The 14,670-nt window shown below is 44.9% G+C and overlaps 1 protein-coding gene across 3 annotated transcripts in view; it reads right to left on the minus strand.

Annotated features, from left to right (window-relative positions):
* Positions 1 to 14,670, minus strand: part of Spaca3 (sperm acrosome associated 3) — a 45,953-nt gene that overhangs the window by 6,205 nt on the left and 25,078 nt on the right. Inside the window, exon 1 of one of the 3 annotated variants that reach the window (XM_034507453.2) lies at positions 2,479 to 2,643. The exons of 1 other annotated variant lie outside the window; for it this stretch is intronic. In XM_034507453.2, coding sequence (XP_034363344.1) covers positions 2,479 to 2,576 — 98 coding nt within the window. In that variant the 5' untranslated portion in view covers positions 2,577 to 2,643. Of the gene's footprint in view, positions 1 to 2,478; positions 2,644 to 5,529; positions 5,770 to 14,670 lie in introns of those variants that run through there. One more of the 3 variants, XM_076935227.1, reaches the window with a different exon arrangement.

Consider the following 14,670-nt stretch of genomic DNA (forward strand, 5'->3'; position numbering starts at 1 on the left):
CCTTTCCCATTCCCAGGATGTGGCTTTCTTGCCTGGAACAACTTGCCCTCAAAGATAAGAGGAGTGCCCCCCTCCCCCCACACTGTCATTGTTCCTGGTCAGCGTTAAAAAATAGGACTGCCTGGCTCACACTCCCGGGGAAACACTTATTTCTGAATGTGCCTCCAATCTTCATGAATATTTCCCTACCTTAAGAATTCTCATAAGGTGTTTCTGGAGATGTTGGTCTGTCTCCTAAGTTGCTTTTCTTTACACGCTTCTCTGGGCCACTGGCTTTCCATGTGGCAGGCTTCCCAACCTGCATTCAGTAACACATTCACCTCTTTCCTCTTTCCTCTTTCCTCTGAGCTCAATTCTTCTTCCCTTCCCAGCCATGCTGTCCGGCCCGTCTTCTCTCCCGACATCCACGAACCTCATCTCTATCTGCTCCTCCTCACTCTATGCAAACCCTCAGGCTTAGAGCTTCTGCTTCTAGAATACCTTCTCCTGTTTCTTATCCTTGTCTATACTGATCTCTCTTTTCTGATCTTCTCATCCAAATTTCTGAAAGGAAAATCACCACTGCCTCCCTGGTCCTTCATCTTATCTTCTTTTCTTTTTATTTTTCTTTTCTTTTCTCTTTCCTAGTCTTGAAGATCAAATCCAAGGTCTTTCCCATGCTGAGGAAGAACTCCACCACTATCTTACACCACTGGTCCCTAGGTCCTCATGTCCATTTTGTTTCGAGACAAGATCTTGCCAATAGCCCAAGGTGACTTTCACCTTACAATTGTCCAGCCTTGGCCTCACGAGTTGCTGGGATTACAGGTGTGTGCCACTATACCTGGCTCTCCCTTGTTTGCTAATCAGGAATCACAAGGTTTCCCCACCACCCACCTGACACCCCTGCTGACGCACCTCACAGGAGCCCTTGGGGACATTTCCCCTGCCAATCACATCCCTGTTGAAATCAGGTTCCCACAGCACTCCCTCTATCCAGGCTTCCTCCTCCCTCTCTGACTGTTTCTCCTGCACATCATAACTCAATTCTGACCAAGTCTTAAAATGTTGAGATGTTTTCCAGTTTCTACCTTGAACCCTCTTCTCAGGATAATGGCCTCTTGTAGCATCTTTTCCAAGAACTGAAAAAGGAGTTGATCCCTGGACACCTCTTGTCCATACCTACCCCACAGTCATCTCAAACTAAACTCATCTAAATGTTCCCACCAAACTCTGCCCTTCTTGGTTCCGGCTTCCCTTCATATCACAGAGCACCTGCTTACTCAAATAGGATAGAAATATGGATGTTGTCCTTTACTCCTCCAGCCTACATCCTTCATCTGCCCAGAGCCAATTAATGTCAAGGTCCTGTTGATCCTTCCCTCCACGAGCACAATCTTTCCTTAAGTTCAAACCACCGACCTGCCTTGCCCTTAAGGTTTCCTTATGTTTAGTCTTGACCTCTTCCCAACTCTCCTCCATGTATCACATGCGCCGGAATGAGTTGAAATGCAAAACCTGGTCATGTTGCACTTTCCAACAGCTCCCCATTCACTGCTCTCCACCATGATCTAGAGGCTTCTTTATGACCCAGTAAAGCCGGCTTGTCCTTCGCCTTCAGTTCTTGTGACACTACATTGGTCACTCTTCTAGAGATGCCTGCTGCCTAGCAATTTAGCTCTCTCTGCCTCTGCACATAGCTCCTACTGATGCCTCAAGGATGAATCACATCCAAGGTGAGTCCCCAGTAAGGCTTTCCTGGAAGGGATCATCTTCCCAGATGATAGGGTAACTTTATCTTCATACTGGATTATATGTCAGTCCCCTACCCCTGGCCAAGGTGACCTTCACAGAACAATGGCTTGGTCCTATTTATCTTCATATCTTAAAAGGCAAACTGAGATGCTGGTGTAGAGAGGCTGTTCAATGGATACTTCTTAAACTCAAGTACACTGAAGTCATGGCCGCAGAGTGTGAGCCCTTCTCAAAGTACAGGGAGGGAGATTATTATTACCTTTGCCGAGTCCTTCAACGCTGCAGGACTAGGCGCTTTGTGAGTATTTTCTAACTTAATCTCATCTAATCCTCTTAACCATTCAAAGAGGTGGGATTAATATACTCAATGTATAGATGAGGAAGCCAAGTTCCCTGCTACCCAGTGAGTGTTTGTGATTTTATGGTATTTTTCAGAGTAAAGCGACTTCAAGATAACTTTATCTGGAGCAGTTCACAGCAGGTCCGAAGGTTTAAGGAAATGGATCTGGTGGTAACTCAGAGACCAGAGACCTGGCAGCAAATGCTCTTATTCATATTCATTCTCTCTGTCCCCCTCCATTTTCTCTCTCTGAGCATCCTCTCCCCCCCCTCCCCAGTCTCTGTCCTAGAACAGGATCCACCCTTCCCTCCATCTCTGATCACCACTTTGCTGTTCCCAAGCCACTCTAGCTGACACCACCAGGACTCAGAGAGAGGAGTTCACAGATCAGGAGTCCTCCCTACCAGAGCTGAAATGGTGGTGACAATGACAGCGGTGGCTGTGGCTCCAAGTCCTGATTCAGCTCAGGACACCCTTTGCGATCGTGCCAGTGTCCCAGCATGAGGCATTGAGAGGAGAAGGGAGGAATCAGACTCCAGATCAACCTAAGCCCTTCTAGAACTCCCTGGCTCTGTGAGCTCATCTTCTAGAACTTGCTTTCACTCGTGGAACTTCCACGAGATCATATGTCCCCTTCAGTTACAAGGTGCAGGAGCATTTTAGAAGTATCTATTTCTCTGTTTTGTTTTGTTTTCAGACATAGTCTTATATAGTTAAGTCTGACCTTAAATCACTATCTAGCCAAGGATGACTTTGGACTTCTGATCTTCTTCCCCGACCTCCCAAGGTCTATTACAGGAATGTGCCACCATGCCAGTTTTATACCGTGCTTGGGAAAGAAACTCAGAACTTCATACATGGTAGGTGAACGAACACTATACCAACTGTGCTATACCACCCCAGCCCGTGTCAGAGGTATCCAATCACAGCCCTTCCTGGACACCTCTGTTTACACACAAACACACGCACGTGCACACACACACACACACACACACTTGGGGCTGTAGCTCACACGTAGGCGTGGGTCCTGTTGGGCTGTGTTGTGGTTCCTGTATGTCTGCTGCGGCTCAGGGAGGCAGAAGTGTGGGAATTTCACTGAGTTCACTCAGTGTAGCACTGGGTGGACTCTGGGCTGAGAAGCCACGGGGCTTTGCCCAGGTGTAGGAAGATGTCAGTCTGAAGTCCCAGCAGGGGGGGGGAGGGGGGGCAGAGCTTCTGAGTGGGGGTCTCCAGGCCAAAGCAGCTGACTGGGAGACAGGTGGTCTCTGTCCTTGGGCTCCCAGATATTGCTGGGAGCCTCAGAAGAACTGAGACGGAGGGCATACGGGCTGGACTGGCCAGCAGCCGAGAGGGACAAGGGAAAGAAGCTCGGGCAGTGCCCCGCTGGATGGAGACTCTTGGTTATGGCACTCGCTTGGCTGGGTCGGCTAGCTTGCTTGAGTTGGCGGCCTTCATGGCTGGAATGTAGAGAAGTCGTCTAGCCGGAGATTAAGCATCGGCTTGGTAGTCAAAGGCCTTCTCCATGATTCCCCACAGGCAGGGCCCCAAAGACACGAGGAAGTCCATGGTTTTAAAAGGTTTATTGTCATGGCAGAAAGTAGGTGTGGTTGTAGCCCCCTACCCCCAGGGGCAGGGCAGGCCTTTGGTTAAATACCATTTGTAAGGAGGAGGGTCTGGGAAGAAATGCTTAGTTGGCTACACCCTCTGGCCTTTAGGTATCTCATTAATATGGAGATCTCTTGAGGCTCTGAAGCCTGTAGTCATGCCCTCTACCTGTGCTAGGTGACACAAACCTCTCTTTGGGAGGGGTTGTAGGGGCATTGCCCTATGTGACTGAAAGGCGCAGATCAATGGAGGTCTTTGGCCACTTGTCAGGAGCCTGGAGTCTGGGAGTGTGGCGAAATGTATGCTGTCCCTTGCAGGGTGGGTCTCTGGCCATCAATAGCCAGTGCTACACCAGAAACCAAGCTATCCTTTCACAGTTACACACACACACACCACACACACATACACCACAGCACACACACAACACACATATCACATCACACACATACCACACTACACACACATACAGACAACACACCACAACACACATACATACTACATACATCACATACCACACACACATACCACATACACACCATACACATGCCATACACACACATACACAACACAACACACACACACAAACCTGTCACATCCACACATACTTGTCTCACACCCACATGCATATACCACACACAGACACCACACAGAGTACTTCAAAGGATAATTCTGCCCTCTCGACATAGCTTCCCAGACACAGCTGTATGAACCCACTGCCTCCTGGGAGCTCATCTCACCCACTGAACTCTCTTTTAGAAAATTCTTCCTTAATGCTGACCCACAAATCACCTCCCTCCATCTCGAGGACAACTGTTCAGTGTACAAAGACCCAGGGCCAAAGTTACACTATTGCCTCTAAAGTCTGAGAGGAGAGAAGTGAAAGGAATAGCATATGACACCCATGTGGCCCGTGGAGCACCTCCCTGCAGGGCATCAACCCAACCTGCTCTAGAGCACGGAGCCCCAGGCTTGAGCTCCCACTGAGGCAACACTGCCTACTAGAGAAGAGAGTGTAAGCTTTCTCCTTCCTCATTTCCCAAGTGGAGGTGGTAATCCCTGCCTGACACGGGATGTATTACATGAAATTTTGCTGTTTACAAAGGGCTTAGGACTCAGGGCTGGTAGCTCAGTAGATCGTAGCAATCACTATGAAAACACAGAGAAGTCACAAGTGTTTAGCTGTACCAAGTATACCTCATCTTCCTGGCCCAACCCAGACTGTGTTAGCACTGAACTTGCCCCCCCATACACAGACCACCATGTTTCTTTCTTTTCTTTTTTAAACTTATGTGCATGGGTATTTGGCCTGCATGTATATCTGTACCCCATATCTGTGAAGTGTCCACAAAGGCCAGAAGAAAGTGTTGGATCTTCTGGAACTGGAGTTTCAGATGGTTGGGAGGTGCCATGTCAGTGCTGGGAACCCTGGTCCTCTAGGAAGAGAGGCCAGTGATCTGACCACTGAGCCATCTCCCCAGCCCCACCAGTGTTTTGGTTTTTTAAATTATAATAAATGACTGATAGATGCATAGATACATACACAGATATATATCTTAAAATAAATACAGTAGTAAGTAGCAATGACAACTTAGGCTTAGTTTCTAAATGCTTTTTAATTTTGAAGGTTAAATACAATTATGTCTTTTCCCTCTTACCTTTCCTCCCTCCCCCATGCATCCCCTTTTAAACTCTCTCAAATTCATGGCCACTTTTTATTTAACAGTTTATATTATAGTCCTAGATATATAAATACAACCTGCTCAGTCCACAAGTCAAGTTTTTAAAAGGCCATGAGAATACTTAAAGCAGGAAATCTGTCCCCTTACAATTGTAAATATGCAATATATTACCAACATCGATGTTCAGACTTGCACAGCCAACCGCCAGAACTGTTCGTCTTGCTTGACTGAATCTTCATGCTCATTAACTGGTAACTCCCAATCTGCCCCTCCCTCGGGCCTGTTCCACTCTTGGACTTTATGAATCTGATTCCTCTAGGTGCCTCTCATCTGTGGACTGGCTTATCTCCATTAACACAGTATCCTCCAGGCACGTCACTGTGTGTTCTCAGTTTTCCACATCATCGATGTTTGTTGTGGTTGATAATCTGAACCTGATATGTAAGTGGTTTCACTGTGATTTTTATATTGCACTTCCCAGCTAACTAGTGACAATGAGCTTTTTTTTTTTTTTTCAGATAGCTGTTCATAGAGATGTCTAATTGGACAAGTACTTTCAAATGCTCACCAGGTGATTCCAGTAGGCATCCGAGCTCAGCAGAAAGAGCTCAGAACTTAAGTTCCAAAACCTGGAACCTAGGGCTAGGGAAATGGTTCAGTGGTTTAAAATGCTTGTGCACAAGCATGAGGATCTGAGTTCAAATTCCCAGAACTCACATTAAAGTCAAACATGTAACATAGGCATCTAAGACCCCTCCACTCCTACAGATTGATGGGAAATAGAAACAGAGAATTTGTAGCTACTCAAAGGCCATCTAGTCTGCTGCATATCACGGGAATCAGCAAAGAGACCTGTCTCAAAGTAACCCCTGAGGTTGTCCTCTGACCTCTACACATACCACACACATATACACAACACACCACACAAACACACACACAGCACACACACCACATACACACACAGACATGCTGCACACATGCACACACACATTACACCACACACACCAGACATACACAGTACACACACACATCTCACACAACACATACATGCTACATACACACACATGTCATTCCACATATACCACACACACACACACATATCTCACACAACACATACATGCTACATACACACGTCATACCACATATACCACACACATGCACACATGTCTCACACACATCATGCAGCACACCATATCTCACACACCTTACACATGCACACACCACACACACACACACACACACACACACACACACACACACCACTTTGAAAACCAAGAGCAATGGAAAACGAGTTCTAAGTCCTGCTACCGTCCTGAGCAACTGGCTAGTATTGACAACTTAACCTCCATTTCCTCATTAGGGAAGTGGAGACGTTACCCTGCCCTGGCCACTGTCAGCTAAAGCCACAAACTGCATCTCCCCAAAGCTTATTTTCCTCCTCTGTAGAATGTAAATAATCATCTTCTCTCCCTGCCAGGGCGGGGCGAAGCTGAGGCTGCGCAAAGCAGGGACACGCCCACCACGCCGAATGCACGCACTTGCCCCAGCGTTCCTTTTATCTCCTGGCCCTTGGTGGTGATTCCTTCAGCCTGAGGTTTTTTTCCTCAGGTTTTACTGCGCCGGCCGTCTGCTTTTACTGTTCCACCGCTTCTTTTTATTGAGTATTCTTTCAGCTTATTTTATTTTATGATATGTTTTGTTATTTCCCTATTGACTTTCATTTTTAAATGGGCATGAGAAGCAACAACTGCTCAAAGGATACAGTTATGAGGGCAAACTGGGTCCCATCGCAGGCTCAGTGGCTCTTTATTTCTCTGTTCAACTCTTCACTCTTCTTCCCTGGTTCTGCAGTGCAAGCTCACAGCCTTGACCACAGCCTAACTGAGATCCTCTACCAACTTCCTCCAGGTTCATGTTCTCCAGAAGCCTTTCTCACCGTACTTCCTGTCCTCCTTGGATACATGATACTGACTCCTGGGCTTCACCCACTGGCCAATGACACCCAAGTTTCTGTGGATGTGACCCAAACCACCAGTTATTGATGCCCCTGGGTCATTTGAAAGAGCCCCCTGAGCTGAGAGCCACTGTTGCTACCACAGATCTTACAGTATTCCACATATGCCTTATATGGTATTGTATTATATGTCAAAGCCTGTCTGTCTGTCTCCCAGGTGGCTTCTAGTCCTCCTCAACGCACTCTCTGAACTACTTGGGGCCACCTAGGGGTCCCTAGGCTCTTGCACAGAATCTGGTGCTGACTCATAACTACTCTATCACACTCTCGATAGTACCTTGCTTCATCATCCCACCAGGTCAGCAGATGTCTGATGCATCTTTCACATCTGCTTACCCAATGTCAAGAACAAAAAAATCAAAAACTGAAGATCAGGGGACCAGGCAGTAGTGGTGCACACCTTTAATCCCAGCACTTGGAAGGCAGAGGCAGGCAGATTTCTGAGTTTGAGGCCAGCCTGGTCTACAGAGTAAGTTCCAGGACAGCCAGGGCTACACAGAGAAACCCTGTCTCAAAAAACAAAACAAAATAAAAAAAAAGAAAGAAACAGAGAAAGAAAGAAAGAAAGAAAGAAAGAAAGAAAGAAAGAAAGAAAGAAAGAAAGAAAGAACCCTGAAGATCAAAGCCTTAAACTTTAGGTACTTTCCTGTCTCTACCTCCAACTTCAAGGTAGCAGCTCTGGGACTACAGATACTAATGCAGCACATCCAACTTTTACCTGGGTGCTGGGGATTTCATGCTTGTCAACTGTGTCATCTCTCCAGCCCCTGGATGTGTTAATAATTTTTGAGACTGTCTAAATACATTTCGGTTGGCTGTGGCCTAGTGGTGTCCTTGCTTACCATCTAAAGCTCCTCCTCTCACGGTGAGGTGCAGGAATCCTCCTGACTTGCTGCTGAACAAGACATGCTTTGTGGTGGGCAATCTTACTAGTTTGTTGGATATGGAATCAGCTAAGAAATATGCCTCTGAGTGGATTTGTTTTCAGGACTTTCTGATTCCAGTTGCCAGATCAATCTTTCCTTCTCCATAGATAGACAGGTGGATTAGATAGAAGGATGGGAAAATAGATAATAGTTGAATGGAAAATAGATAACAAAATCTATAATAGATAGATATACAGAGATAGCAAATATTTCGATAAAAGAAAGATAGATAGATACATACATACATACATACATGCATAGATGACAAACTTGTGACCAATAGATAATGAATAGATAAAAGATACATAGATAGATAGATAGATAGATAGATAGATAGATAGATAGATAGATGGGATATAGATGGATAAATATATAGAGATGAGTGGAAGTTAGGTGATGGATAGAAAATAAATATAAATTATAGCATTTATAGATTAAATAGATGAATATAGATATATTATTGCATCTATAGGTGATATATATTTATGTACATACACAGATGGTAGATAAATAGAAGATAGATAGATAGATAGATAGATAGATAGATAGATAGATAGAGGCAGACTGCTCTCCTCCCTCACTCCTGTGATTCACAACTCCTACAGCATAGGGCAGCAGGCTGAAAGAAACCAGACCTAGGCTGGTGTACTGATTTCACAAACAGCTCTATGGCCTTGGCAATTTAGCTGTTCTTGCTGGACCTCGGTATCCCCACTGTGAAATGGAAAAAAAACAACCACCCATGGAAGATGATAGATCATTAGACACACACAAAGTGTCATACACAGTATCCGGCACCAAGCTAAGCAAAAAGCAGTTTCTTGTGTTTGTTATTAGGTGCGTGGGTAGGGGTGGGGCTCCAAAGAAACCAAGAAACCATATTCTGAAGATCTGTGCTTGTCATAAAAGAGCCTGGGATGGGCCTGAATGTTTTCAAAGTGATGGCACAAGCTCACTCTGGCCACCCAGGGCCTTCTCCTCAGCTGAGTTAATGGTGTGTTGGCCCTCACTGGTGCAGCAAAAGCATAGATCTCTTGATAAAAAGCATTGCTCTCTTCATCCTCACCTTGGACTTGCAATGTGGGGATTTTCTCTTTAGGAAACCGAGAGACAGAAGAAAGGGGAACTCAGTAATTGTGGAGTCTGAAGAGCTCATCATCCTTCTCTGGTTCCCCATTCCCACCTGAGGAATTCCTCAGTGATGCTGAGGAAGCAATGCTGAATTAGGAGTTAGGCATGAGGTAACCAAAACCAAACCAAACAAAACAAACAAAAACTGTGTGTGTCCTGCTAGCTGTGTCTCCTAATAGTCAAGGTGGCTTTACAGTTAAATAGCCTTGAAGTTGAAGATAGGTGACTCCCACTATATCAGAAACTAAGGCACCACAACACATTCTCAACCTATATCCATGAAAGACCCTGACCTATTGTCAAATATACTGTGTTTTTGACATCCCCCTGTGGTCTTTTCCAGATTATCAGAAGAAATATTCTTTTTAAAAGGAGATCTGGCCCACCAAAACTTGGGAGGAAAGGGGGTCACTTTGCCCTGTGAATATGGTGCCCACTTCCTGAACAGTCATAACAGTTTCTTGAAGTTTCATAATACAAAGCCACTCAGCTGTGTTCCTCCTCTCCAGGACAGCACCTTCCAGCCTCCCACTGGAGTATGTGCTTCACTTTGCTAAATAAACTTCTGTTCCAACTGCCTGTTTCTCTTAGTTGAATCATTTCCTTTGAGAAGATGACAACTAACACACACACACACCTACACACTTACACACATACACACATACATATACAAACCTACACACATACATATACATGCCCACACATACAACTACACATATACACACCTACACACATACACACCTACACACATGCACATCTACACACACGCATACATATATACACAGAACTACACACATACACATCTACACATGCACACCTACACACACATACACATACATATACACACTATACACATGCACACATGCACTTCTACACACACACACATATACACACAACTATACACATACACACATACACATCTACACATGCATACCTACACACACATACACACACATACATATACACACTACACACATACACACATACACACAAATATACACATACATACCTACACACACATGCATGTACTCATATACCTGGGCACACACACACACACACACACACACCATCAAGGATGGTTCTACTATGTCTGCTTCCAACACTCTGGTATGTTATGACATTGTATCTGGACCATTAGTCTCTACATCAAAGGTTCTTCCTAAGTGACAAGGCTGAATACATCATTCCCTCTCCTATTTTCATTGTTTTGTTTTGTTTTGTTTTGTTTTGTTTTGTTTTGTTTTGTTTAGACAGAATCTGATATAGCCCAAGCAGTCTGTGAAGTCTCTGGATAACCCAAATTGATCTTGAACTTCTGATCTTCCTACCTCCACCTTGAAAGTGGTTGGATTATAGGCATGTGCCGCCATGCCAAGTCTCCATGGTGCTGGGATCCGAGCCAGGCCTTGAGAATGCTACCCCCACATTCAGCCTTTTGATGATAGATCTCAGCATTCATCACACAGCTGCTGACCCGGTGCAGGTGGTCTTACACAGCTCTCCTCCTACACAAGCCCCAAGCTCACCTCACCCCTTGAGTTCTGGAAGTCTAAGTTACTGCCTTCTTCCCAAAGTAATCTTTCCTCGCTAGATACCAAACCATTTCCATTTACTCAAAATCAACCTAGCGTTACAAAGTTTGCAGAGAGGGTTCATGCATTGCTCTGTCTCCCCAAGCCTCCAGTTGAGTTCCTTGTATCTCTACTTTAGCATATTCTTACTCGAGAGTCAGCTTGCACTATAATTCGAGGTGTACTAGCTGGCTGTCCAAGAGTAAGGCTGGTGTTCTGTTTATTTCCTTGATTTATTAATGGATGAAGCACAAAAGAGGCTCTGAAGAAAGATCAAGTGATTGCATTTAAAAACCTGTCTCAGAGGTAAGTAACTATAGAGCGGTGAGAGGGCAGATCTTTGTTGTGATGTGATAGCGTTGTGGCTTGGCGGAGCTGGTGAGCAAAAGCACTGTAGTAAGGTCAGTGTCCTCATTTCACTATTCCAGCGGGGCCAGGCAGCTTTTCCCATTGAGGGAAACAGTGAAGGGAATGTGGCATCTTCAATATTTTTACAACTCCATGTGTCAGTAACTATTGGGAAATAAAAGGTTTCATATAAAGGGAAAACACAGGCTAATTTAGCTGTTTTAAGGGTCTGTCAACTCCAGAACTGTTCAAAACCTAATATCATAATCTTAACAGTTGACTAGCTGGAAGACAAATAATGACAACAGAAACGGAAGCCATGTTTAGATATCAGGCTGCTTCACAATCAAGTTCTGGCTCTGAAGAACTTCATATGCCAGCACCTCAGTGAGTCTATAGAGCCCTGAGTAGAGTAAATCAGGATCTGTGAATCGGGGTCCTTACTCATGGGAGCTGAGCAAGATCAGCTACCCCAAAATAAATACTTTGGAAACACCTTGAGAGAAGTGTGCAGCTCCACTTACACTGGCTGGCTGGCTGGCTAGAACCTGGCTGAAGACAGAAAACCTGGCTGGCCCAGCACTCAGTACTCAGGAGACCTGTGATTCGGAGACTTGGGAACTCTGACCAGCTTGGGGTGCTGAAGAGTGAGGCTTTGAGAAAACTGACACCTTTAGAAGCTGTCCACAAACTCAGAGCCCTCTCAAACTCTCTGCTTCCTAGCAACCGAAAGACTCACTGCCTACTTAGTAACTTCAGATTCCTAGGAGCCCGAAGAGCCCCGGGCCCCTAAAAGCTTATGTCACTAGCACCTGGGAGCCTTCAAGAAACATGAAGTTGTTCATAGATTGGAAATCTGAATAACCTGGGGCTTCTAACAGCCCAAGACCTATAATAAACTGAAACTCTTAGCAACTCAGGTTACCTAGCAACCTGGAGACTCTAATTATCAGAGACTCCTAGCAACTGGGAGATTGCACAACCTGGATGCCCAGTACACATCTAACACTGGACACAGACTGCCTCTGCCTCTGGCAATTGCTGTACACAGAATCATGGGATATAGTTTGATCCTATTAATATGGTCAGAATTAGATAAGGCATCCTACTCTCCTGGCTACATCCCCAGCCCTCACTATCGTTTTTTTTCTTTTCTTTATCTCTTGAGACAAAGTCTAAGTTCCCAGGCTGGCCTTGAACTTGGGATCTTTCAGCTTTAGCCTCTCTGTAATTTGAGTAGCTCAAATTACAGGTCTGCACCAGCAGCCCCAGTTTCTAAATACTCCCTTAATGAGCTGACTTCGGGTTTGTTCCCAAGCCTCTTCACCCCTTCCTTGAGCCACAAAAACAGCATTTCATTTTGGTAGAACTTGAGGTTTGTACCACAAGGGGGCATTCTCCTGGTACACAGAAAAACACAGTATCAGACCCTAAGAGAGTATTGAGACCATACCCATGCCCAGTGATTCTTCACTTGGGGTCCATCTCATTTTGTCCATGATAGACTTTAGGATAAGGATTCGGAAACCTGCTTCCCCACCTTTGTTTATCAAAAGGGCCTGGGCATTAGCACCTCAGTGGTTAAAGGTCATTTTTATTTGCATTCTTTCTGTCAATAAAACAAGTTAATCTGTATTATAAAAATCTATGTGTTCCTATTCAAATACAATAACACTGTTGTCTTTTTAAAAAGTAAAATAACTACAATCTAGGGCTGGAGAGATGGCTCAGAGATTAAGAGCAAATACTGCTCTCATAGAGAATTCGAGTTTGGTTCCCAGAATCCATATCATAGGAAGCTCACAGCCACCTGTGAGTCCAGCTCCAGGGCATCCAACAGCCTCTTCTGGACTCTGCCAGTACCCTCCATATGTGGCATACACACAGAGATACAGACACATAAATAAAAATAAATAAACATGACCTGTAAATACCTCTGTTTCCCTTGCTTATTTCTCCAGGTTGGGGTATGGGAAGACTGGGTTGGTCAGTGAAAAGTCTGTTTTCTATGGATATAATTCAGAGAAGTATGAGGATAGAAACATGACTTCTAAACATGAGGGTAAAGATCCCTAAGAGAAAAGTGAGCGTCTCTAGGGCCCATAGAAGTAAGAGCTATCGTGGGTCCAGCCAACGTGGGAACATTCCAGAATATAACTGTGTTATCTTTATAATCCTCTTGTATTTAACAGAGTACTTAACAGAAGCTCTCTCTATTCCTCACAGGCCTGAGTGCAACCTGAAGGGCAGTGGAGTGAGTCCTCTATGGGGACACTACCAGTGTGTGGAAGAGAAGTCAGACATGACCCATGGTGGTTTCAACATTCCAAAATTCTATGCTTCCACTGTGAAATGAGAATAATGAGGTCTGGCTTTCTACCATCTGAACTCTGGGTCCTCCCCTGAACATCTCTGAAACCTGTTCTCCCTGGGCTGAGATCATAGCTCTCCTACAGTGCTCAGAGCAGGATTGGGAGGAAAAATGTTATCCACTTAACATCCAAAGTTATTTTCTCCCAAATTTCAAAGGAAGAGCTATGCTCCAGGTGCACGTTGGTCAGTGGAACCATAGGAGTATGGCTTGTCTTCCCATAGACAGAAGGCAATGTGTGATGATATTTTGTATTATTGCAACTTGGGGCAAAGGAAGTTATTGGCCCTTGGCAAGTAGCAATAGGAACGCTGCACCCTAGAGTGTACCAGTTAGTCCTCACAGCAAATATCCTGTCCAGCACTTTCAAGGCGGTAACACTCACAGTACAGAACAGCTTCCGCTTGATCCCTCTCTGCCCCTACCTTTTGTGTAATGTTGGACAGGAAACTCATTACTCTAGACCACATTTAGTGTCCTGAGTTGTAGGATAAGACGGTTTGGCTTGATGATCTAAATGGCCCCTCGTTCTCAAAGCCTTTGCATACAGTGTTGAGTCTCCCAAGTCAAAACAAGCATCTCCACTTCCGTTCCCTCAACTACAAAATGGTACCGACTGTCCTTACTTCATTGTTTCTACTATGGTATGAGAGGAAAAGGTAACTAACAATTACAAAACTGTCTTACACATAGTAGGTGCCTTTTTTTAAAAAGCTACACATGGTAGTTCATGCCTGTAATCCCAGTACCTAGGAGGTTGAGGAAGGAGGAGGTCAAGGTCAGGGTCAGCCTGGGCTACATAGCAAGATCTTGTCTCAAAATCAGAGAGGGAGGAGGTTGTTTAATTATAATTCACTTAAAAATACATTAATTCAACAACCCTCAGGCAGAGGAACCTGTGAGCTTGAAAATCACATTTTCTAGAACTTTCCATTAAGTAGGGATGGACAC

Source organism: Arvicanthis niloticus, chromosome 6, assembly GCF_011762505.2.
Source record: "Arvicanthis niloticus isolate mArvNil1 chromosome 6, mArvNil1.pat.X, whole genome shotgun sequence".
NCBI lineage: Eukaryota > Metazoa > Chordata > Mammalia > Rodentia > Muridae > Arvicanthis > Arvicanthis niloticus.